At 42.1% G+C, this 24,303-nt stretch overlaps 2 protein-coding genes across 7 annotated transcripts in view; one reads left to right on the top strand and one right to left on the bottom strand.

Annotated features, from left to right (window-relative positions):
* DHRS12 (dehydrogenase/reductase 12) overlaps positions 1–13,816 on the top strand; it is a 28,044-nt gene extending 14,228 nt beyond the window's left edge. For all 5 annotated transcript variants that reach the window (XM_069802756.1, XM_069802759.1, XM_069802755.1 and 2 more), the window contains 5 exons: positions 7,326–7,387; positions 8,122–8,226; positions 8,730–8,820; positions 10,156–10,293; positions 12,930–13,816. In XM_069802756.1, the coding sequence (XP_069658857.1) occupies positions 7,326–7,387; positions 8,122–8,226; positions 8,730–8,820; positions 10,156–10,293; positions 12,930–13,057 (524 nt within the window). In that variant the 3' untranslated portion in view covers positions 13,058–13,816. The remainder of the gene's footprint in view (positions 1–7,325; positions 7,388–8,121; positions 8,227–8,729; positions 8,821–10,155; positions 10,294–12,929) is intronic.
* WDFY2 (WD repeat and FYVE domain containing 2) overlaps positions 12,900–24,303 on the bottom strand; it is a 75,284-nt gene continuing 63,880 nt past the window's right edge. Inside the window, exons 11-13 of one of the 2 annotated variants that reach the window (XR_011327952.1) lie at positions 24,004–24,112; positions 23,137–23,361; positions 12,900–16,526 (exon numbers count right to left, since the gene is read on the bottom strand). Coding sequence is in view for 1 of the 2 variants with exons in the window: in XM_069802753.1 (XP_069658854.1) it covers positions 23,332–23,361; positions 24,004–24,112 (139 nt within the window). In the remaining variant the exon portion in view is untranslated. Of the gene's footprint in view, positions 23,362–24,003; positions 24,113–24,303 lie in introns of both variants that reach the window. The other variant, XM_069802753.1, reaches the window with a different exon arrangement.

Below are 24,303 nucleotides of genomic sequence, written 5' to 3'. Positions count from 1 at the left end.
TTTGCTCTTGGCTGACTTGTTAGTCTGTTTTCAAGCATAATGGATGTTAGAGTTCAGTTCTAATTGATCATCTGACTTGTGAAACATACTTTATATCCTGATCTGTTCTTGGATGTACATGGGACAAAAAAGAATGCATAAGTCCTCTGGTAGACCAGATGAATATGCACAAAAATAATATTGGTTAGACTAGAAAGTAAACTTCCCTTAATATGAAACACCACTGACCGGCTAATTGAGGACAGCTCACTGAAATAGGAGGTACAGAGTCCCCTCTGGTGTTGTCAGAATATACAAGTGGGTGAAGGTCATGAAAATGCAAAATGCAGGTTGATAAGTCAGGCTTTGTATGGTTTGTCTAATATTTAAGTTCAAACTGTAAACTGCTTTGAGCAGGCAGTGGCAGCTGTATCTGTCCTGGTGCCTAGCATCCTTAAAATGGGGCTCAGGCACAAAGGCTGTGTGGCTCGTTGTGGACCTGTTGTTGCTGTCACATGAAATATCTTACCTTTTTTTCCTGCTACACCCCCAAGAATTGTTGCTCTGATTGCTGGAGCTCAGTGAGGGTGTAGAGAGCAGAATAGCTGTGGAGCGCTTAGACTGTAATGTGGGAGCGCTGGCTGGACACGTGTCTGAAATGGCACATGGCTGATTGAATCACACCTTCACTATGAAATTGAGCGACTGGCTTGGGGTAATGTGGGCAGATTTTCTGGGGAGCTGCTGATCCTGATGAGCAGATTTTATTTGTATATCCTTTAGTTTGTGTGTTGTTGCCCTTGCGTTTCCTCCTGTGGGCTGGCCTTGTACTTAGGGTTGTATCCAGGAGCTGGGCAATGACAAGCAATCATTTGTTCTGAAGAGTCTTGCAGACTGCTGAGTCAACACTTTATTTATTTGTTTATTTTATTTTGTTTTACTTGTTTTAGTAAAACTCCCAACAAGACTATTCAAACTGGCAGTATTCAGTCATTTTGGAAAAAACTGTCAGCTTTGGTAGGCAAGCGGAGGCAACAGCAGCATGTTCTTTTTGAAGCACTAGTCATTTAGCTGAAACAATCCTCATTCCTCTATTTTATAGCCTGCCTCACTTTACTTTTATTCAACACATCTTCTTGCTTGACATGGAAAAATGGCATATATGTTACATTTTTATTGCTACTTACTAGCCAAGGGGATGCTAAAACACACTCAGATAAATAAATGATGCTCCCAGTATGCATATTTTCTTCAGTCTAATGTGCTCTCATGTTTTAATAATATAGCCATATATGTTTACTCTCTGTGCAAGAAGGAGTAGGGCCAGAGGAAATAAGATGCTTTTCTACCACAGTAGCAGTACAGCCCATCTATGGAAAATTGCCTACCTGTATGGATATTTGTCAGTCTCTTTCCTACACATAAACTGTATCTAACTGGTGTTTCATACAAGCCAGCACTGCCTGGTGGACTGTGTTCTGAACTACTCAAAGTCAGGCAACTTGGGTACCAGCTGTCAGTCTGCTGTAAGGTCAGTGCCTGATCAGACCATGATACCAATTTTCTTTCTAAAGAGCTTTGAGACTCACGGATGAGAGGTGCTATGTGAAAGGATAAGGTTGAATGTAATTGCATATCAACTAGCTATACTAAAGCCTAGGTTCTCAGGACACAGAGGAACCCTTATCGAGCTGAGCTTTGTAATTCAAGGGAAATGTAAACCTTTGTTTTGTCTTTCATGTTCATTAGCTCTTCCCCTACACTCTCGGTTATTGCTGAAGGCTGGAATTGGCCCTCAGAGACAGCACACTAAAATCTTCATTCCTGATCTTGTACTCGGGAAACAGACTTGGGGATGTCTCTTACTTGGAACTGCATAAATTGAAGACTTGAAAAGATAACCAGGTCAAGGAAGAATGTCGGGGGGTTTTTTTGTTTGTTTGTTTTTAAGACTTGGACATAAGAAAAGCAAGCCAATATCACTGATTTTTTTTTTTTTCCTACCAGATGAATGAACCTTTTTTCTTTTTTGTTCCCACTTTTTTCACAGTTGAAATAACACTGTTCCTAATAATACCCTGAATGTTAGCAGATTGAAAACCTCACCAACAATTTACCACTAATTGCCAGATAGAACATCAAGCAAAAACTATTCTAGAGTCCACCAAGACACTTGCGTCTGCAATAATTGCATCATCAATTAATTTGATGTTATAAACAGGTAGTGGCTTTACAATATTACTTCTGCTAAAACCATAATTTTCTTTATAAATCAATTTTAAAGTACAGGTTTTGGGGTCACTTTAAATCTGTAAAGCAGATAGGAGTATGTGTTCATGTACTATTATTATACGTGATATCCCGTTGACTTCCAAGTCTGAAATATATGAATCCTAAGGAGTCTTCCAGGTTGTAGCAGGCTAAAGCTGAGTTACACCACCAGCATTCTGGAAATCTGCCTTCACAGTGCTTCTTTACATTTTCTGCTAGGACTCTCCTGTGTACTGCTTAGTTTCATGTTCTAGTACAGAAAGATTGTAGCCTTCTGTGGGAAAGACCAGTGTCTTGTACACTGTAGACTTCTGCTGCTTGCACGGGGATAGCTTTCACTTTGGTTATGCTGTGGTAGAGATGGTGAGATCCACAGTGAGCTAACTGTTGCAAGATCATGCAATAGTGTTCCCTGCAAGACCTAACAATAATGTTTTCCATACAGTTCCCTCAGCTTCTACTTCAGGTCATGTGAAAGGTAGTGTGATTTTATTTAGGAGTTTATGAAGCAGACAGGCTGATTTTTGTAGGGTTTTGGTCTTTTTTTTTTTTTTTAAACAACTTGGTGTACAAATTGAATCTTTATGTCCATAACGGCTCCTCATTTTCTACACTTGCATCATTAAAGTTTCACTCTGTGGTTATGAAACCACTGAATTACTGCTCATACAGGTTGACAGAGGAGTTCACTGTATGGAGTTAAAAATGGGAGTTGTTAATTAGAGCACAATATCAGATTACTCAACTAAATTGAGAAGATCTCAGAGCCAGTGGAGCAATTATAAAATGGACCACAATGGAATGTATGGTGATTCAAATTTTTTTTTGAGCAAGTAAACATGAAACTTAAATATTAATGTGTGTATGAACAAAGTGTGTTCTCATTAAGTGCCATGCTCGTTGGTTTTACTGGAATTACCATGTGTAATGCACAGACTGACAACCTGCAGTGTCTAATCTGCTATATGATAGAGTTGGTTGAATGGTGTGTAATGGTGGAGTTGCTGTATCCCTATAGGAAAGTTTTAATTACACTGTATTATACATTATTTCCTATTACATGAGCCCAGTTTCAAGACATGAAACTTACAGGAATTTTTCCAAAGAAAAGCAAATGTTGAGAGGATGTTTATCTTTAAAAGAAACTGTGCATCAATCCCAGGAGCCTCTTTAACTGGAGAAAACATGGCCAGCAAGTACTGTGTCAAACCTCATTACACGGAGCAGGGCTGTAGCTTGTCCAATAGGTTTCTCTAGTCAACTCTTCACCTCAGCAGAGTTCAGTGAGGGCATGATGAAATCCTGTACATGGGGGTGATAGACTGGATGGTTACTCACCCCCTTCTGTGTTCCTGCTGTTTCTGAACAAGCTCCAAAATTCATCTTGCTCGACCCCTTTGTGGCACAGCAAATAACCCTTTTCAAGGGGAAGTGTTGTATACCATTTCACTGCAATTTATTTTTTTCTTTTTGCCCAGTTACCCCAGTGGGAGTCAAGCTTTCAGGCCATGTAGACAATACACCTTCCAGTGGCAGGAGAAGGTGATGTATAAGAGTCTGGCCTTTGTCACACAGTCACAGATACAGGTAGTACAGCTGTATGTCTAGCACTGCCTTGTAGGTGTACTCATAGTTCCCTGCCTGCTGGGTCAGAGATGCGTGTGAGAGAGGCTGCTGCTCGAGTTTCCACTGTGTGAGTAATTCAAAGTAGCCTGCTCTTTTCCACAGGCACTCAGACCTGTGCAAGAAATGAGCCGTAGTCCAGGAGAACTGTCCAGACAGGAACGTCCTGCTCCCAGTTGCCATGTGTCCCAGAGGGCTCTCGGTTTCTCCTCCGTCGTGGATGCAACTGCTGGGGTGCAGGCACTGGGAAACATGGTGGCCTCAAGGCTGATTAACTCCATTTACAGAGTATCTGCTTGAGACAAGGACTAGCTTTCTCCAGAACCCCCCAGGAGTTGTGGCAGCTCTTGTTTTCTGGGGAAAAATGGTCATCCTTTCTTTCTCGCAGAATCCCGAAGGTCCTCTCAGAGGAGGGGCAGGATCACCAAGATACCCAGTGCTTAATGCTTTCAGTGCAAGGCACATCACTGTTGATCATTGCCTTTCCCTCCATGCACCTTTGTGTTCTCTCTTGGTCTTCTTAAACAATTAAGAAAAAAAAAAAAGAAACCTCAAAAAAATCTGTACAGTTTGAATGCAGTGATAATTAAGCATTAATCACATTTTATATGCTTTACTGTTTTTAACTAAGGTCTGTGGGAGGAGGTTCCTCCTTTAACAGACAAAAATTATTTTTGTGTCAAGGAAACATACTAGAATGCTGAAGTGTTCATTTTGGAAAGGCAACTATCCAGTACATTGATATTAATAATCAATTATTAGCAAAAGGATATATAATTTGGATGTTTTCTTGATTTCCTTAAGTGGGGGGAGAAGGGAAGGTAGTTTCTTCTAACAAATCAGTTTTGGTTTTCCTTGCAATTTTTTTTTTTTACTGAAAGTAAAAAGATTTTCCTTTTTTGTTTTTATACTGTTAATGCAATTCATGTTTTTATGAGGACTGTGGCAGGCAACACATTCATTTGCAGCTTCCCCTTTTACTTAGAAATTCACTTCTGTATTACTGAATGCTGCAATACAGCTGTGCTTGGCAAAATACATGCCGTGAGGTACATGGCTGTGCCAGGTCTCTACACTGGCTGTACTGAGAATTCTTCCTACTTGTTTGAACATAACTATCAAACTATGTGCCAGCTTTTACGTGAATAAAAATGTGGAGGTTTCAATCGATGATGATGCATTCCAGCCAATAACATACCTTATTAATAAGGTATGTCTATTCTACTATTATTGTACTAAATTTCTTGTCCAGGCTGTTTTGCCTGACAGACCAACCCATGCAAATAAGAGCATATAATATCCAAGTATATTTGTTAAAGTACTGAGGAGTTTGCGTTTGAACACTTAAAACAGGGACAATAGTTGGTGAAATATTTAGTAATGGGAGAAACGCTTCAGTCTTAATGCCTGATGTGTTGCGTCTGTGTGTGTTTTGAGATACTAGTGCTTACCATAGGAAGCTGGGATCAAAACTGGTCTTTTTGCTCTCTGTCTCAAAGCAAATGAGCAAGTGGTTTTGTGGGGCAAAAAGATGGAATGCTCTAGCTCTGTGGGATTTACTGAATTCTTAATAGACTTGAGGAAGAGAGGAGACGCTGGCTTTGCAGTTAGTTTGTGGTTTTAAATAAGCACATAAACTTTTGACAAGCTGTAGTTGCTATAAGCAGGATTTTTGGCATTGAGCATTCCTATCATCCAGCTGGAAAACAAAACAAAACTCAGTTGTTAATGAGGCAATGTTAATGCATTCATCTTTGCATCCCTTTAGAATTAACAAATCAACATGAAGCCCCTTAAAAGTGTAAATTAATCTGCAGGACAGTAAAATCAAGCATCGTCATAGCTGGTGCATTGCAGCTCTGCCTTTTGGAGATGCAGCTTATTTAACCAAGACATGATGTTACTTTGCATTTGAAGAATCCATAGCAAATCAAAATTTAATCCAGGCTCTCGGCTTGTACTGAAGTGATTTATTTATTTATTTATTTTTTACATCGCAGCAGTCTCCCATGACAATCAGTGGTGGTTCTTGTCCTAATGATGTCATCGTTCAGTCTCCCCAGCACTACCAGGGGAGACGTACAGGCTCTCGTTATTCACTGGCAACTGCCTTTGCTTGCATTTTCTGCTGAAGACAGGCTGCATTTACTCATCTGCTGTGCGTTTGCTTTGATTTGCCAGGGTTTTAAATATATTGTGTGCATATGGATGTCCCTCTGATTATATAGAGAAAATGAAGAGTGCTGTGACTGACAGGGGAACTGAACAGTTTGTTCACCAAGCATGTGACATGTTTGATTTTGGTAGCGTATTTATAAACACACTGTATTTTAACTGGGTGATCTCATTGCCTCTGCGGAAGAGAGGTTATAAAGACACATGCTGAAGTCTTCACGTCTACTGAAAAACATAGCCTCAGTAGCTCATGGAAAAAAATACATTTATTGCTGACACAGAATTGTTGAACTAGAGCCATTTGTGAAGAGATGAGAGGTAAGTATTATACTTGGTGCAGAAACACTAGACTAAATGGGGCTAGATTCATTTTGAATTAAACAGAATTTTTTAAAATACAGTTTAAAGGGAAAACAATTAAAAATATCTCTGATGAGATAAAAACAAACAAAAATTCCTGTGTTGCACTTGAGTGGGTGAAACACCACTAGGTGTGTCTGAATCAAATACACTAGCAGTTGAACAATGTTTTGAATAACAAACTTTGCTGGTCATGGTAACAGCTGTAATGGAATATATTTGTGTGGTGTGTACAAATCTACGCTAAATGAACACGATTAAAGTGGGGAAGGACAGAGTTAAGTTTCCCAAGTAATTTTAGCTTGGCCTTGGGCACACAACATGAATATTTTTCCCCCCAAGGATTCCTTATCTTCTGTAATAGTCATGCTGGGGATTTAAGAGGTGTTTTTTGTGTGCAACACAAATCAAAAGTGTCAGTGTACTCTGAGTGATTTCATAGTGAGAAGGCAAAAATGGACGAGTCTTAAGTGCAGATGCAAGGGCCTAAGAAACACAAGTGTGAAGCACAGTTTCCTTCTCTTGTTCATGACCTGGCATAGATACCTGTGTCTATGCCACACATGGAGGGGAAACGCATTCCCTGTTTCTTCGCTGGCATCACCTTACCCCCAAGGAAATCCATACCTGAGCCATTTTGCCTTCAGTCATGGCTGAATGTAGTGAGCAGTTTGCTCTACAGATACAATAAACATAAAAGTCTATAAAATAACTGATGTGCCTTTTGATAAGTGTGCAGCAATGTGGACCACTACAAGTTGAGTTGGCATATTGCAGGTAAAGCAGAAAAAAAAAATCATCATTAAATTCAGATCAAGTTTCAGAAATAAAGAGACTTTGGGTTGTTACAGAGGGTGGGGAGAGAAGAAAGCTTTTTTAAAAAGACAAGTTAATGTTGGTCCCTGTCTGTCTTTTAGGTACATACATTCTGACAACTGCCCTGCTGCCCCTCCTGGAAAAAGAAGCTGATGCCAGAGTGGTGAGTCTGTGATACTGTTGAAAAGTGTTTTATTACTCTTACCTTCTGCTTTGTGACAGCATTTCTTTGATTATGCTAGCAATGCAGGATTAGTTGTAATGCTGTAAGCATCTCTAGAACCCTCTTGGATTTTGCTAACAACCACCTCCTTCTCCAAGGCAAAGCTCCTGCCTGCTACTCTCAACCCTTCGTTGGAAATCAGAGTAAAACACTTCTTTTGGAAGCCTCCCCTTTTACTTTCCCTGGGGCATGTTACCTCCTGCAGCGTAGTGCAAAATACCTATAACAGGAGTATAGGCTTAAAAGAACCTTACAGATCTTGCTGTAAAATAGGACAGCAGGTACATTTTTTTTAAATGAAATTTCCCAAGTTTTGTACAGTCTCTTGTTTTCTAGTTAGCTTCTATAATTGCTAAACATATAAACTACAAATAGTGCTATTCTGCTATTTTCTTTCTCCCAATTACTTCTCAAAAGGAAGAAGCACAAAGTTCCCTGAAGCAGTCAACACCACTTTGAATGAAAATCACTTTCTAAAAAAAATTCTGTTTCTTCCACCTCATCTCCAGGTATGCTCCACACATGAGCACAAGTGTAGTGCAAAGAGTATGGAGAGGGATCCTGCTCCCTAGGGATTTCCAAATATGGCCTGAAGACCACATTACATGCATGAGTGCGATTGTGGGGAGTTCCTGGTTTTGCTTTTCGTTCATTTGCTTTTCATTCGATTACAGATAACTGTCTCTTCTGGGGGCATGCTAGTTCAAAAATTAAACATATCTGACTTGCAGTCGGGAAATGGGACATTTGATGGAACTATGGTGTATGCACAGAACAAGGTACAGTCAGTGGTTTTGAAAACAAAGCCCAGCACTTGTTTGTTAGGCGGCTTATACCATCTGCTTTGCAAAAAGCTGTTGCTTTCCCATTGCATCCAACCCACACAGAGGTGCACAAGCAATAATCTTCAGAAGTATGATGAGTGCATACCATCTTGCACGGAGAGCATGGGTAGACTTTCATTTGATTTGATACAAGTCTTACGGGGGAAAACTGTCTTTAGCTGACAAACCCTTTCTGCCTGCTTAGTTCTTACCTACAGTCTGCAGCAAGTAGACGTGGTCAGTAAAAGCAGTGTAACCTCTTTAAAAGTAAGCTTGTGGCCAGGGTATGGATTGCAATGACCATAGTGGTCTCTGACAAAATTATCCAATAAATCCAATCAGGTTGAGCAAAGGTATATTTCTGCTATGCATGCCTTGGTATTTACAGCACATTTGATGTAGTTTATCTCTCTGGGAACTAACTTGATGCTAGTCTGGCTCTTTCTGCTCTATCCTAGAGACAGCAAGTTGTCTTGACAGAACAGTGGGCAAAAGCTCACAGAAACATTCATTTCTCTGTGATGCACCCTGGCTGGGCAGACACTCCAGGTAACATCTGCTTGACACTGACTATATTTTTTCTTTTCAGGATTAGTCTAAAACCAAAGAGAAATGAAACTTTCTGGTAGATTTCTCCAACAGGTGCAGTGATTTCTTGGCTCCAAACTGGTGCTTGAAGCAGTTTTATGCCCCCCGGCAGCTCTGTTCTGCACAGTGTCTGCTATCTGTGTATGTCCAGGGAATAATAATGGGCAATGAATGGTTCCAGCCCCACGCAAATGCACAGCAGAGCCACAGTGCTTTAAGCTAACCTTTAAGTTACATTTGTAGTGGGGCTGTTAAACACACAGGTAGAGCTTCTGCCTCTGTAAGTACCAACGTGTAGACATTGGGAATTTGCGAGGGCATATAGGAAAGTAGAGCACGCAGCATTGTGCAAGCCCTGTTCCTCTGCTCTTCCTCTAAACATTTACTGCTGTTGAGAAGCAGCGTGTTTGGCCAGACAGCCCTTTGTCTGAGCTGCAGCTGTTCTTCAGTGACTGTGTCTCGCCAGGCGGGCCAGCATCAGTTATCCAGTATGCATGTTGTGTTCTACAATATGTTACCAGCCCCTAACACCCAAGCTTGGGATGCAGGCTAGCAGTCTGATCTCTAGGTCTTTTCTAGGGATGGAGTTTCCAAAATTTGCTTCTGATGACAGAAGCATTTACCCAGTCTACTTTATGCTTGAAAAATGCCCCTTCCAACTAAATATCCTAGTATTTCTTTTTCTCTAAAATACATTTATTTTTGTACATTCTTTGTGGATTTTAAACCTAATGAACCATAAAGTTACCCCACCTTAAAGTTCAAGGACTCTCCTACCCCCAAAAATAAACAGCTGCAGGGGATGGGCCTTCAGTCATCACCTGTTCAACAAAATAAAAAGAAACCAGAGTTTGAACATGAATTATTACGTAGTTGGTTTAGGTACTGTTCACCATACAGTTTTTAAATACAATGCTGCAACTGGTTTCTTAAAACTGGTGAGAAAACAAGAGCTAAAACCCCTGGGTTTTGGTATTTCCCCCCATGTCTTGGCTTCTTTGCAGTTTAGAATGGAATTGGCTCAGGAGTCTCTTGCTGATCCTGTTCTCAGCTCCTACTAGTTTTGGTCCTGTAATTTGACCCAAACAAACAACTGGTGGATGATCTGGCAGTTTAGCACTATTCCAGCAGAAGACATTGTACTCTTAGCTATGGGGAAATACTGGTTCTCCTTCATAAACTCTGAGATGCCTTCTCTTCCTTCTACGCTCACAATGGCAATTTTAAGCTTTTTTTGTTTTTTTAATCAAAAAAACCTTGCATGGCAGACCACCATTCCATTGTTATTCTTTCTAGCTGTGAGATCGTCAATGCCAGATTTCTATCAGAAGATGAAGAATACCCTGCGCACAGAGGCCCAGGGAGCTGATACCGTTGTATGGTTGGCAGTATCATCAGAAGCAATAAAGTTACCGAGTGGCTTGTTCTTCCAAGGTAAGGCAGCAGTGTCTTACATTGCGCAGCAGTGGAGATCCCTAAGCTGCCTGAACTGTAGGATCCCCATCTGGCCTGGAAGGGGATGAAGGCTCCACCAGGCAACTGTTGTTTGAAGGATAAAGTATTACTCAAAATTGTTCCCAGACTAAAGGTTCAAGTGAGAATTGTGCAACCAGAGAACGACTGTGTTAAGTTGTTATGTTTCTGCTTTTGTCCTCTAAAGTAGCTGATAGAGACTTCAAAGCATTTCTTTAGGGAGGTGGGAGTTTTTTTAATGAAAATGGCTGTATGCAGGACTGTGCTAAGGGAAGGTGAATCACAGCAGTCAAACAACATCTTTTATGATGCTGGAAAACTAGCATCCTTCTCACAGAGCACCAGGGGTTGGCTTTGCTTTGACAGGCTCTTCTTCCTACTGCTCCATGCTAGTTAAAACTGCCAATTCCCCCTTTCTCTAATGCTGGGCAGAGACTTGAGCGTAGTGGCATTTTTGGCACTGTGAGCATAGGGAATGGAAAAATAGGGCAGAGCCCTTCTTTTCTCCCAGATGAATGACAGGCATCTTAGTAGGAACAGGTGGAAGCATAGATGTCTTAATGGTGATGCAGGTCAGTCCAAAAGGAGAAAGGCAAAGGTCAGGATAATTGCTTACAGAAGCCCAGAACTTTTGTTGGATGTGGCACTCGAATCCTGATTCACTGAATTTCTAGGTGGAGCATACAGGGAGTTCAGACTTTTCCCGAGTTGGGTTGACTTTGTCCCTTCTGTCCCCTCTCAGACAGTCACGCAGGGTTGGTTGACAGATACTTAACTGGACCTTTTTCATGTCATCATGTGGCGCATGCAGAAACCCCACATGCCAGCTGGTCAGTCGTCTTTGTAGAAGCAGGCTTTGCCTTTTTCGTACTCCTGTCACCTTCTTCCAGTCATCATGCTTCTGTCTAGTTTTCTTTCTCTAGATCATAATTCCACCTGGCTCTTGCCTTTGGCCTCTGTCTACCCCCAGCTTTAGTAAACAGGGAACATGCCTTGGCTCTTTAGCTATAGCTGTTGACTTTTGAGAGCTTTGGTCTTGGCACGACTGTTCTTAAGGCTGCAAGAGAAGTCCTGTGTCTGTGTCCCGTGCTTATCAAATAGTGATGAAATCAGTTATTTCTCTCCTGCTGCCCTTTGGAAGCCACAGCTTAGTATGGGCCCTCTTCAGGCCCTTTCAGTAAAGGGGTTTGTGTGCAGGAGCACTTCACCACAGACCCTCTGGTCCTTGACGGCCATTTCCTGCATCAGTCACACCTTCCCTCCATTTCTTCTGTTCTCTTTTATTCTGTTCCCTTTGAGTGCAAACCAAAGCCAGCATTTTTTTTTTTTTCCTGAGGAAAAAAAAATGGGAAGTAAGAACCTGACTTGTACAACCACAATTCTCTGCATCTGCCAAAATAAAAAATGTTTGACAGAGTCCTGCTTTCCAAAGACTACAAGCATCTTCTCCGTGATGCTGAACTTGGCTTTCACACATAGTTCCCAAACTTTAGCACAGGCTACTGGAAGCAGTACAGTTAGGTCGGAAGCAGTTCATATTCAGTGATGGAGAAGGGAATGTTCCTCTGCATGTTTCTCTCCTCAATTTTCCATGAGCAGAGGTTATGTGGTGTATGCAGCCAGTTACATTTGCTCTTAAGAGAGCAAACATCTCTGCTCCCCTGGGAAGCCCGATGGCAGCCTGATAGGTTTCCAGAGGAATCTGCTGCCCAGTGTTGCAACAGCTGCTTCTTTTAGTCTCAGCTGGCTACTGCGGAAGGACTTACTAAATAAACTAGCAGTGCTGCACCAGTGCTTTGACGTTTGTTTCATAGACATCTGAGAGCATTGTCACAAGGTTCCTGGGCTCTAGATACCATGTTTTTGGGGAGAAAAATCCCTTAGAATGGATGGCGATAGAGCTGTATTTACACAGAGTGAGCGAGGCGTATGAGATTTGGAAAACCAAGCAAAGCATCAAATTGAGCAAAGCTGGTCAGACGTCTTTATGTTGGATACATGTTACTTAAGGTGACTAAGCAATTAGCTTAAGTTCTTTAGCATTTAGAATTTAACCATTATTTTTAAGGATGAAAGTAAGCATTTTAAGATTGAAAATAATCCAAACTACAAAGTCCCAGCTGGGGAATTTGTGTAGCACTAGAAACATTATCCAGAAGCCAAGGAAAAACCCTATCTCATGCTGCAAAAGCAACCTGTGCCTGCAACACCAATCTCAAGTTATTGGTCTTTGTCTACAGGAGTTGCAGTAGTGACAGCAAGAAGGCGTAACCCCACAGTAAGGCCTTCCTTTAGCTATACTGTCCTCAGCTACAAATGAGGTCTTGCTCCCCAATCTAAGTCATATTGTGCTAAAGGACAATTACTCTAGTTCCAGAATACAAATGAAATTAGCTTAATTTCAGGTTTGGAAGATACACTTAACTAAAATTGTTTACAGATACCTAGAAGGTAAGCTTCCTGGCTTCAAGACCGTGAGGTATGTTTGGGCAGTATAGAGCCAAGCAGAAAAATCTCCTCTGTGCTAGAAGAGGTGGTTAAATGTACCCATAAGGATTTTTAAAAAAAATTTTTTTTTAAATCTATTTGTCTTCCAGACAGGCAACCAGTCCCTACACACTTACCCCTGGCAAGCACCCACAGTCCACCGGAGGATGAGGAGAAGCTAATGGAGGTGCTGGAAGAGTTCTCCCAGAAGTTTAAATCCACTTCTCCAGGAACTTAGTGCCACTGCTGACACAGCGTAACCGTAAAGCTTCTAATTACACGGTGACAGTGCTGTAGTGCCCCTGCTGTTGAGGGGAAGTAGGATGCCATAGGCCTGTTAAAAATAAATTGGGTTCAGGTATTCTTATCATGGGGGAGAGCAGTGCCTGCAACATGTTTTTTCTGTTGCAGAGTCTTTCCCATTGTGAATATGCACCTGCTGTCTCAAGACACAGTAAGGTTGCATTCTTTGAATTGGAAGAAAAATTGGGAGGCATTAAAATAAAACCCAAGGCTTTGTGAAGTTACCCAACATAATTTGAAACTCTCACCACAGAGAAATGCAGAGGAGTGTACCTTCCAGGAAAGAAGTATTGAATGTTTTAAACAATGTTTAACCACTGTATTTGACAGGTTGGTGGCTTCTTTCACTGTGTGGGGGTGACTGGGCTCAAACCTGTAACTGGGAACGTAGAAACTCTCTCCTGCATCACCTGTTTAGTCTAAATGGAAGGATTCCTCATGGCCTTCAGCTATAAATCAACGCTGGTATGCAGAAGTGATCTGCTTCCTCATGTTTAAACAGCAAGAATTTAGGAATGCTGCCAAATGCCTTCCACGTTACTTTATGGAGCCAAGGCTGAATGTTATCCCATTTATGTCAAGAAGCCATGAAGTAGGAGGTTTCAACACATACCACACCCAGACATGGCCAGATCCAACAGAGAAATGGCTGCATGACTCTAGGTATTGAGAATAAATAACATGCTAAGCTGTACATGTTTGCCATTTCTGTGACAGATCAAAGGGAATTCCTTTATTATGAATGGCTTAAGAGGGGGGAAGGGAACACGGTGGGTGGGGGCACAGGTTTTAGAGAAGTCCACCTCCTGATGAGAGAGTTGTAGTTTGCCTGGAAGTGTTTATTTCCAGGCACAGAGGATGGGATTCATCTTACCTGACCTGTGGACATTTGAATTACTCATTGGAATTCTCGCTGTAAATCAGTAGAGAGAAACCAGGCTTTTTCACAGTGATTTACTGGATCTAGTTTAAAAATGACACCTACATTCCTACATCTTTCTACTGAAGGTGAAGACAATCAGCTCAGACTATTCCATTCAGCTGGGATTCATTTTGTCTTGCGTATTTCAGATTTACTGCAAAGCTAAGACTATTCATAACCATAGTGGTAACACGTTTTCTCCTGAACTGAGTGTTTGATAGCAAACTGCATACAGACCTTGACCAAGTTGCACTGCTGTGTTACCCATGGCTGCAGACCACTGTGGTAGGGCAAAAGGCCTAGACACACCTAGAGCACAGGTGTTCTTGAGCAATCTACCATGACTGGGAGCTAAGGCCATGCTGATGGGCAGAGGAGAACGTGTTATGTCTGCTTTACATAATTTAGTTTCCCAAAAGACATCCTACTGGCTGATGGCATTTACTCATTTTTCAAAGACATCTTGTTAAATATCAGTTTAGGAAAAAAACCCTTCTCTTTTCAGCCTATTGTCAGTCTCCTTGCAAATAAGAGAAGCCCTGAAATAAGTTTTCCTGTGATAAGCAGTGCTGAGACAAGTCAGGCCATCACAGCTCTTACTGAAGAGGCTGGATCCAGCGTTCAAGCTATTGCTTCATTTTAGAAACTTAACTCCTTCCCACACTACAGTGAAGGAAAACAATGGCAAGACTTGTACAGACATTTATTTCCTAGAAGTCTGGTATTAACATTTTACATGGTTCAAACTGTTAAATACAGTTACTGAAAACAAGAGCATGGCTGGAAGCATATATAGTAACTATGTTTCTCAATCCAGTAGCTGCAAGGCTAATAACATTTGCATACTTGAGTAAGTCAAGTTGCTTCTCAGCTCTGCAGTATAGTAGAAAAGTTTAATGACTGCTATTTAAATAGTTCATAAAAATAACCAAAGTGCATAATATATATAACATGTATTTTAGTCCACATTCTGTACTGATGTATTTGAATAGCCTGTATTTTTCTTTTTAGTCACAGCTTAAAAATGAAGCCAAAGGTATGAAAGCTGCTTTAATCAAAGTTTAGTCACAGTGTAAAAGAGCCAGATACTGTGGTTTAAGAACACTTGTGATTTAAAGAGAATTAAAACATAAGACAGCAATTAGAAACAAAATCCAGAGTCTCCCACACTCTGGTATTATGGTCCTGACGATGCTTTATTTCAGCCCCTTTCCCCAAGAGCAAACGTGGCCTGTGGCTGTAAAGCCAGTGAGATGCTTTGTGTTAATGCAATTCAGAATGACTTGTACCTGCATGTAAGCAAATACATTTAGTGCCACCTATAAAATTTTAGGGGCAAGAGAAAACCAGCACCCAGTGACAGATTACCAGAAATAGAAGGTGACTGCAGTGATGCAGGGGCCACTGAAACATTCCTTGGTCTTTGGTGAAAATTTTAGGAGGTCAACGTAACAGATATCAGATGATTTTGTAACCTGCATTTCCTCTTCTTCGAAGCTTCATTTCTGGGCCAATGTTTATTCTTTGTAAAAATAAAGAAAATAAAGTAATCTGTGATTGATTAAAGTTATAAACAATTGTTTGTTGTCTGCCTTTGAATGGCAGGGCATTCCCATATATACCTCACTATTTTGGAGTAAACTGCACATACCAACTGTCTGCATTTGCAGCAGCACCCCCGCCAGCTTTTGTGCTGTCCCAGCTCTCTACACTCCCTGTTCCACCCTTGGGAAAAAGATGCAGGCAGGGACACCCCCTTAAACAAGGCTCAGGGCAGGGGGGGATGATGAAATCCCCTACCCGGGCTCAAAGATGTGAGTTGTACTACAGACATCAATGTAGACAGACTTAGGTCAGTGCTGAAAAACTCAATGTAAACAATTTATTTGGTGGGACACAGCCCTGGGCCAGACATGCCAATTTTCAATTCAATCACTGCTTGTATTTTTTGAATGACAGAGCATTTTTTAAAGCCATAGCAGTCAGAGCAGTACTAGTTTTCATTAACCAATGTTTAACTCGGTGAGTGGAGAGTGAACATAAGAGCTACTCTTTCAGAGACCAACCTGGTGGTCATTGACTCCAGTGGAGAAGGGCAGTTACAAACCAGTTTAATTCTTAAGTTCCTTTTGCCCGTGCCCATCTTCCATTCCCTGTGTGTGTTGCTCTCATACCTCATGCAAAAATAAAGTGCCTCTTCTCATAACACTAGATCCTCCTTATCTAAAATTAGTGCTGGTCAACCAACATTCACCCACTTTAAACGAGCTGTTACCACTTTGAATGGCAGCAGGAAGCTTCAGATCCCTCCTGGCTCAGCTCAGCATACTTCCTTGATTGTCCATCAGGCTTACATCTCTTGTTTCATTGGGAGAGGTAGTTCTGGGTGCATTTGGGTGGATCCAGAGACTGATTACAGGAGATAATTTCAAAATGCAAGTGAGATGACTTGAAAACTCTCTACTCCCGCAGTCATCCTGATCTAGACAATGAGAGAAAGAAGGCAGTGAAAAGGCAGGGACTCTAACAGGGAGCACGTGTAACAAACCCACTTCTAGAACTAAAAGTGACCAAATCCAACTTCAATTTGTGAAGTAGGTCAGTATTTATGTTCCTCTCTCTAGCGGGAGCCATCAGATAAACGTTAGGAAAAATGATGTGAAGGAAACTTGTTCTCTCTCAAGACAAAAGCTAACGCACAGCCTTACAAAGAGACACAGCGCCAGCCTGCCCAAAGGTCTTGCGCAGGCAGGTTTTCAGCCTACCAGCACGAGAAACAACTCAAACCTTTGCTGTGCCAGCAGCACCAGGGGGATTTCACAGATAAAAACATTCCTAGAACAGAGGAAGAGGGGTAAAACCTGCACTAGTGCAAACTTCAGGGAGCTCCCAAAAAGTGGCGTTTTCCTTGATGGTTAAAAATCTTAGGCATCTTTACTTTCCAGCTGAGAAGCTGCTATCCACACAGAGCCTTGGGGCGATGCAGAAAATTGCACAATTCATTCACTGCCCAAACACCATCGTCCCTGGGCTGGTCACCCACGGCCAGGCGGGCGGAATGAGAATTTGTCCTGGCAAAGAAATGACCCTGCTTGCCCACGCAACAGTTGTCAGTTCTATGCCAGCTCAGAGAACAGGTAGGTGAACGGGTCCAGTCAGAACTCAATAACCCAAATTCCTCATTACAAATCAACACACACATAGAGAAGGAAAAGTAACAGCCAGGAGCTGATAGAAATTAATTTAGTGGGGTTAGACTAGCACTATTTATTCGGTTTTGTTGGAGACACTTATTTACATAATGGAACAGAACTAGAAAGTGTTACACTATAATTAGCAGAAAAGATGGTCAAATTGCTGAGCAGTATTCCTAGTAAACACTGACCTGATCAAAAGCCAGTAAGATTTTTTTTTGATGTAAAATCCCTCTATTCTGAAAGATAACAAAGCCCACAAGATACAGGTCGGTATGGTGAAGTTAACTTACCAAGTGGAGTCAGAAGCAATGCTCAGCCTTTGGAAAGCTAAACCACACCTGGAACTAGTGGTAATGGCAAAGATGAATCAAGTTTGCATAACTCATTTTTTTCTGAAACTTTCTTGATTACTTGGTGGTGGCAACCCCACCAGATTTTCTTGGGACAGGACAAAGTAGAGGTGTTAATGATGGGTCTTCCACCTCTGAGGGAAGCCCTGACCTGTTACAAAATGTTTGTATTTGATTAGTATCTGCAAAGGTGCTGAATTCAGTGAACAGGGATGAAAAAATTGTGTAAAGAAGCCTGGAAAGTACAAAGGTGATAAAACCTTTAATAAATTCAGATTATTTAATGTATAGGGAACAAGTAATTGGAGAGAGGCAAAACCTGTATCTTCATAAGGCCTGACACCTCTTCTGCACCATCTCAGTAGTGATGCCTCTCTTCCCCATCATTTTAATGTTGAAGGGCTTCCACATTTAATGCATTTCTTACAGCACTACTTGAGGTAGATAAATGCTGATAAAGAGCAAGAAATTTAAGTCAGATATTCATAGACTCAATCTACCACCCCATCACTAGAACAACTCCGTTCCTTGTGGCTTCTGGCTCCTGACCAGGGCTGCTGGTCAGCTTGCAGTGCTGGGAGAGGGGACGGTTCGGCTTTGCACAGTTCTGATGAATATTCATTTCTACACTGCTGGCTTTTTTTGTATGCTGATAACATTCTCTCTTGGCATCTCTTCCTTGCAAAGACTTTGCCAGTAGACTGTGCTCTCTTGTTTTGATTTTGTTTTGAGTTCGATGTCCTCACATGGCACCAATTTCAATGCCTTTGAGCTCAACCTCTTTCTGTTCTTAGCACCACAGTGTTGTCCTGCAGCAAACAAAATTTCAGAGATAGCCAAAGACTGGTCACAAGGGAAAATCCCCCAAACTGGGAAAATGCAATGAAAAATCACATGTGAGTGACCAGAGTTAAATTCCAGAACTTCAGGTTATTGTCAAACTATGGACCACTTCTTTCTTCTGAAGAGCAAAGATTTCCTGCCAAATTTCACATGCAATTTTGAAGAGAAAAATCTGTTTCTTCCTCAATATTATGCAAGAGGACAATGCTGAAGGGACTTGGCACAGGAATCCATCCTGAAAAAAGGATCAAGTTTGTTGTTACTGTTGCATACTATTGTCACATATAGAAACAAAGTCTTCTAAATCCTAACTGAAAACATCCATGTGAGCAATGTGGTCTCCTGGAAAGGACATGGCCCTGTAAAACCACACATTGTAGACCTATTTCTTATGTGCTACAAAACAGAGTTTTGGTTGTTCTTATCCCAATCCTATTGGGAACAGCGAGAACAGACATATGTAGCATTTGCTAATTTGTTAGTAGCCCTAGTATTTTAGATTTAAAGAAAGAGAGTTTTTAAAAAAATTTCTAACCTGTGCAGCAGACACAGACATTAAATGGACTTTGAATCACAGACTGGTTGAGGTTGGCAGGGACCTCTGGAGCTCATCTGGTCCAACCCCCCTGCCCAAGCTGGGCCACCCACAGCCAGCTGCCCAGGGCCATGTCCAGACGGCTTTTGAGTATCCCCAAGGATGGACACTCCGCCACCTCCCTGGGCAACCTGTGCCAGTGTTCAGTCCCCGTCACAGTGAAAAAGTGTTTCCTGATGTTCAGAGGGACCCCTGCCATGTTTCAGTTTGTGCCCATGGCCTCTGGTCCTGTCACTGGGCACCACTGGAAAGAGCCTGGCTCCGTCCTCTTTGCACCCGCCCTTCAGGTATCTATATACGTCGATAAGATTCTTCCTGAGCCTCCTCTAGGCTGAACAGTCCCAGCTCTCTCAGTCTTTCCTCCTCGTAGGAGAGGTGCTCCTGTACCTTTGTCATCTTTGTGGCCTTTTTTTAGACTCTCCCCAGTATGTCCATGTCTCTCTTGTACTGGGGAGCCCAGAACTGGACACAGTTGGGAAAAAAAAAGTGGCATATTCCTCTCTAACAGTGATTTCCGCAGCAGGCATAAAGTAAACCTTTTTTCCCCCTACGTCTTTTTTGGATCATGCACAATCCTTTTTGTGCATCCGGCCATCCACCTTCTTACCAGCAGCCAACTCCCCCCAGAAGGAACACATCCCTCCTTTTCCAGGTACTGGAGATACTCACTCCACCCTCTCGGGCAAAGCGCAGCCATCACTTCTGACATTGTAAGAGTCACTGTGCTGACATTCAGGTGATGGCCTCACATTCCAGAGGACCAGGTGGGGAGGGCATTTGGGCTTCACTATAAAAAGCAGCTGTAGACAAGAGTGCTAACAACTGAGCACACTAATGCCACCATTTGGGACTATTCTCTGTCACACTGGCTGACTTTTAGCCCTAGGCACTACCCTGTTTCAACCATCACTAACCACAATGTTAGTCTCCTGCAGATGGAAGCACCATCAGTGCTATCGTTGCAAGCAGTTGCCCACATACTTTTCCTTTTACTTAAGTATATTCAGCTTAAAAAGACTGAAGGTTGGGGCTCAGGTTGATGTTCCTTCAGCCACCTGGAACACAAGCAGCTCAAGTCAGCTGCCCAGGCACTGTGTATGTGACCAGCACCTGCCCCATCACCCACCTAAGCGCTACAGATATTCTTCATTTTAAAGCCAAAAATGGCAGGTAGATGCTCTGAAGAACACTGCTTCCTCCCCCAAGGAAACACCAGCTAAGAGAGAAATGAAAATCAATTTTTCTAAAGCAAAGAGCAGAAGGCGGCCAGCATTGTTTGCACGCCCCTTGGCACAGCAGGAGATACCACTAAAAGCCTGCTGCTGCACTTCAGCAACCCTGGGGAAAGGGGACCCTACTTCGTTTGAGTGTGTGTGGGTGTGTGTGTGGGGGGGGTGCCGCTTAGTTTACATCTGTACCAAAAGACATCCCCCCCAATAATGCAATTAATAGCACAGATTTGTTATTCAGCAACTAAAATGGAAAGAAAAGGACCAGGCAACAGGGATACCTTTTTGTGCAGATCTAGAAGACAGAAGAAACTGAGATTGTTACCCCAACATAGCAGAACAGGAAGGCAGGCATTTTAACTCTCCCAACATCAAATCCTTCTTGTTTCATTTGGGAGGTAAAGGAATTATTGTTTGAAGTAGAGACACCTCTTTTCCCTTCTCATCTCTACATTATAGCTCTTAAGGTCATAGCAAAGGGACAAACTTCCCTTTCCCCCTCAACTTCCCTTTCAGCTTGTATCAGTTTCTAAGCCAAGACCGGTTTGTCCTGAGACTGCAAGACAACCCTGCTGGTAGTTCAGTCAGAAAGAACAGCAAGGGAAATTTTGCACAATGGATTTGTATACACAACATCCACCCATAAGAAACACAGAAACCACAACTCCTTGGGAGAGAATGCGGGGGTGGCCAAGAGTTTACTGCAGAACAGTCCAAACACACCTCGCTCCCCAATTTAGTGTCCTTTGGAGTCAATTCCTCACCTCTGTTTGAACGTTACGTGTTCAAAAGGACTAGGTGTTGACCTGAGGGCAGATCCTCAGCTTGCTGACTCCACCACTCCATCAGTGTAAGCACAATTCACGCTGGAATCCCAGGCTTGTTGCAACCGCTGTCTCCTCAGGAACAGAGCGCTGAACAGTGATTTAAGTGCACTTCAGTGCTCCCGTGTTTCTGCCACCAGGAGGGATACTCTCTGCAGAGCAAAGCAAGTCAGGTCTTCAGCCAACAGGCCCTGAGCCCAAGGTAACGTGGAACAGCATAGTCCAGCAAAGTTTCATACATCTTCTCCAGCTGGAGTGAAATATTGGCAGGCAACTTGCTCATCTTGCATAGCTTTGTCAGCCAAGAACACTTCAGTCATCAGAAAACATGCACAAGGTGTAACGAAAAGCCTTCCAAGAGTAAAAAAGCATCTAGCTTCCAGGAGAGAAAGTGGGAGGACTTAGAAAACAATTAACATTCAAGCTGGAAAAAGAATCTTTTTAGTGCTGTGTGAATTATACTTGAAAATATGCTTTAAAATATGCTGCCTAGAGGGGAACCAACAACAGGCTGTATGACCAGGAAAGCCAAGGTGGCATCATTTCAGAGAACATGACTGCAAAATGCTTAAGCACAGTTTATAGAATGTTTGAAAAGAGAAGTTTCCCTGAAAATATGTAGCAGTCCTGCAACACGCACATGAAAGTCCACTCACCCTTTACTCTGGCAGCTCACCAGTCTAGAATTAATGCCATGGATTGTGTTAACCTTTTTGTTTCCTCAGAAGTGAACTACTGCTGGGCAAACAAAGGAGAAGCTTTATTTTCTTTTGGCATTATCACTCAAAGAAAACCATAAAGCTTCTCTAGGTAGCAATGTGCTCTGTAGTGGTAAATATCACGGCCTCCCTCCTTCAGAGGGGAATATTAAAGTCCAAAATGGGGCAAGACTGAGCACCACTGACATGCTGTCACAGCAGCTACAGACCATGAGGCCTGCTTAAATAGGAGATGCAGGAAAGCCCTAGTTCTGGTCTGCAGTTCTGTTCTCTACACCAGTTTCTTTGAAGCACATGAGCAACAGTGTGCTAAAAAGTGAAATGGATTAAAGGAACAGAGGGTTGACTCTTCAGAGAAGAACCCTTTTGGAAAAAAAGGGCTCTTTTTGTTTATTCGCCTTGACAACTTCCTTCCAAAAAGGTAATTTGGGTCAATCCAGGTTTTTAAATAATTTTTATTTTTAAAAGAAACCGTAAAATATGACAACAGGAGAATGGGCGTCGTTCAGCAGTATCAGTTTCTGGTCTATATATAGAGGAAATTAATAAAAACCATCAGCATTTTAAAAAATAAATATGACTAACCAGGAAAATCAAATTCATCTTCAACAACACAGACAGGTATAAATGCTGAAATGTTGCTGCACAAGGTAGAGGTAGAGGTAAACCAGACTTTTCAGACCTAGACCAGTTTCAGATCTGCCTGCCCCCCCTCTCCCAATGCACACTGTCCCAAAAGTTCCTGTTGCCAATAATTTAATTTGAATCAGCTTGTCAGCCTCATCAAACTCACAGAGGTCTGTGTGCTCCTCGTAATGCTCTGAGCTGGAAAAGTATTTCAGCTTTTGTAGAAATTAGTTGCTAAGCAACCTGGCCCCCTGGTTTTGCGACTTGTGCAGCAAGAAAAGAGGCGGGAAGCTGGATTTTAGCTGCTACAAACCAATAAAATGCTCTCTGGATGATGTCTGCTAGGACAAGTAAATGGTAGAGCCCTTTTAGGAATTGCAATAGTCCATCAGCTCCTCGGTGATGCACCCAGAGAACATGCAACACCATGCCTAGAGTTCTTCCACTGGAGAGAGAGCGTGGTCAGCAGAAACATCCCAAAACATCCCAAATCAATAGGTACTCGCTGTGGGGAGAGCCGATTGCCTTACACAGTATGTTGATCCCGAAAACTCACATGGTAAGACGCAACCCAAGAACCCTCTGTACAAAGCAGCAAGTTTGTTGACATAGTGAAATATAAAAACTAAAAATTGCACCACACACGGATTTTCCAAACAAACTCAAGACAACCGGTCAGATTGTACAAACCATTAGTTAAAAAAATACCTTCTTGTATATTTTGAGAATAAGTGGAAAGAGTCTTCGTGCAAATGTTCAGCCTTGATCAAGCAGAGGACGTAAAATCGTTGTAAACACATTAGTTCCTTTCTGATCTGCCATATGCACCCAGCATTACCTATCTTCTGCAGTATGATTAGGGTTAGGAAATCTGTTTCTTCTGTAAGTTCCACTGACGTATCATCAAGAAACTACTGGTGTCATATCCCACAGCTGTTAATATAATAAAATATAACAACATAGTGAGTGATGGTAAAGGATAATAAAATGTAGTATATAATGTCATCTCTATGACTTTTTTTTCTCTTAAGAGAGGTTACATAGTTAGAGGTGGATGCAGCAAGTCTGAAGAAGTTTGATTTAATTTTCCAGCACTCGCATCAGACTGGAGGAGGTTGACCAAATGACATTCTGTATGTCACTATGCTTTACCCTCAGGAGCCAGGTTCACAGCTGGCCTTAAGAGAAACCAAAAACCCCATACTATATTGCTAACTTGAATGATTAGTATAGTCATAACACATAGTGAGTTTGTGTGGGTTTTTTTTTTAATTATTCAAGCTTTGCTATAAACTTACTCATTATTCTAGCTATTTCTTTACCTAGCTGCACAAACTGAGATTCACTATGTCGAAATACAGTTTGTCCCCCCAGAGGAAAAGCTACAGTGAGCACTTGTCCCAGCCCCTTCAGGCAGTAACTTCACAGACCAAGACCTCCTTGGTCCTTACTGGGCAGAAGTCCATCAGTGAGAGGTCTCTAGGTGGAAGAAAGCTGGTTAGGACATACCTGCCACCACATGGCAGTGGAAGGGGAAATGAGATACAGGAGCTAGAGTAACCTCCTCACTCCTACCTTAATAACCTTGTCTGTCCCTGAGGTCAACAGCCATCCCCTCGTGGCATCAAAGTGTACGTGAACGATGTTGTGCTTACTGTCGTGGAAAGTGGCTGTGGGCGCCCGCCTGAAGAAAGAAATCCAAAAATCAGCAAAGGCTGTGATTGCAGGATTTTCCCCCAAAATGTTCCCTATCGAGGAAATCAGTATTTGAATGCTGCTGTGAGTCATTAATTCAGCAACCTCCCTGTAAACTCCACTTTGAGACCTTTCTGGCATGAGAGGAGCAGAGGTGGAAGCCTCGCTATCCCTCCCAGT

Source organism: Haliaeetus albicilla, chromosome 15, assembly GCF_947461875.1.
Source record: "Haliaeetus albicilla chromosome 15, bHalAlb1.1, whole genome shotgun sequence".
Classification (NCBI taxonomy): Eukaryota; Metazoa; Chordata; class Aves; order Accipitriformes; family Accipitridae; genus Haliaeetus; species Haliaeetus albicilla.
The sequence above is the reverse complement of the archived record's forward strand: the minus strand, read 5'-3'. Positions and strand labels throughout refer to the sequence as shown.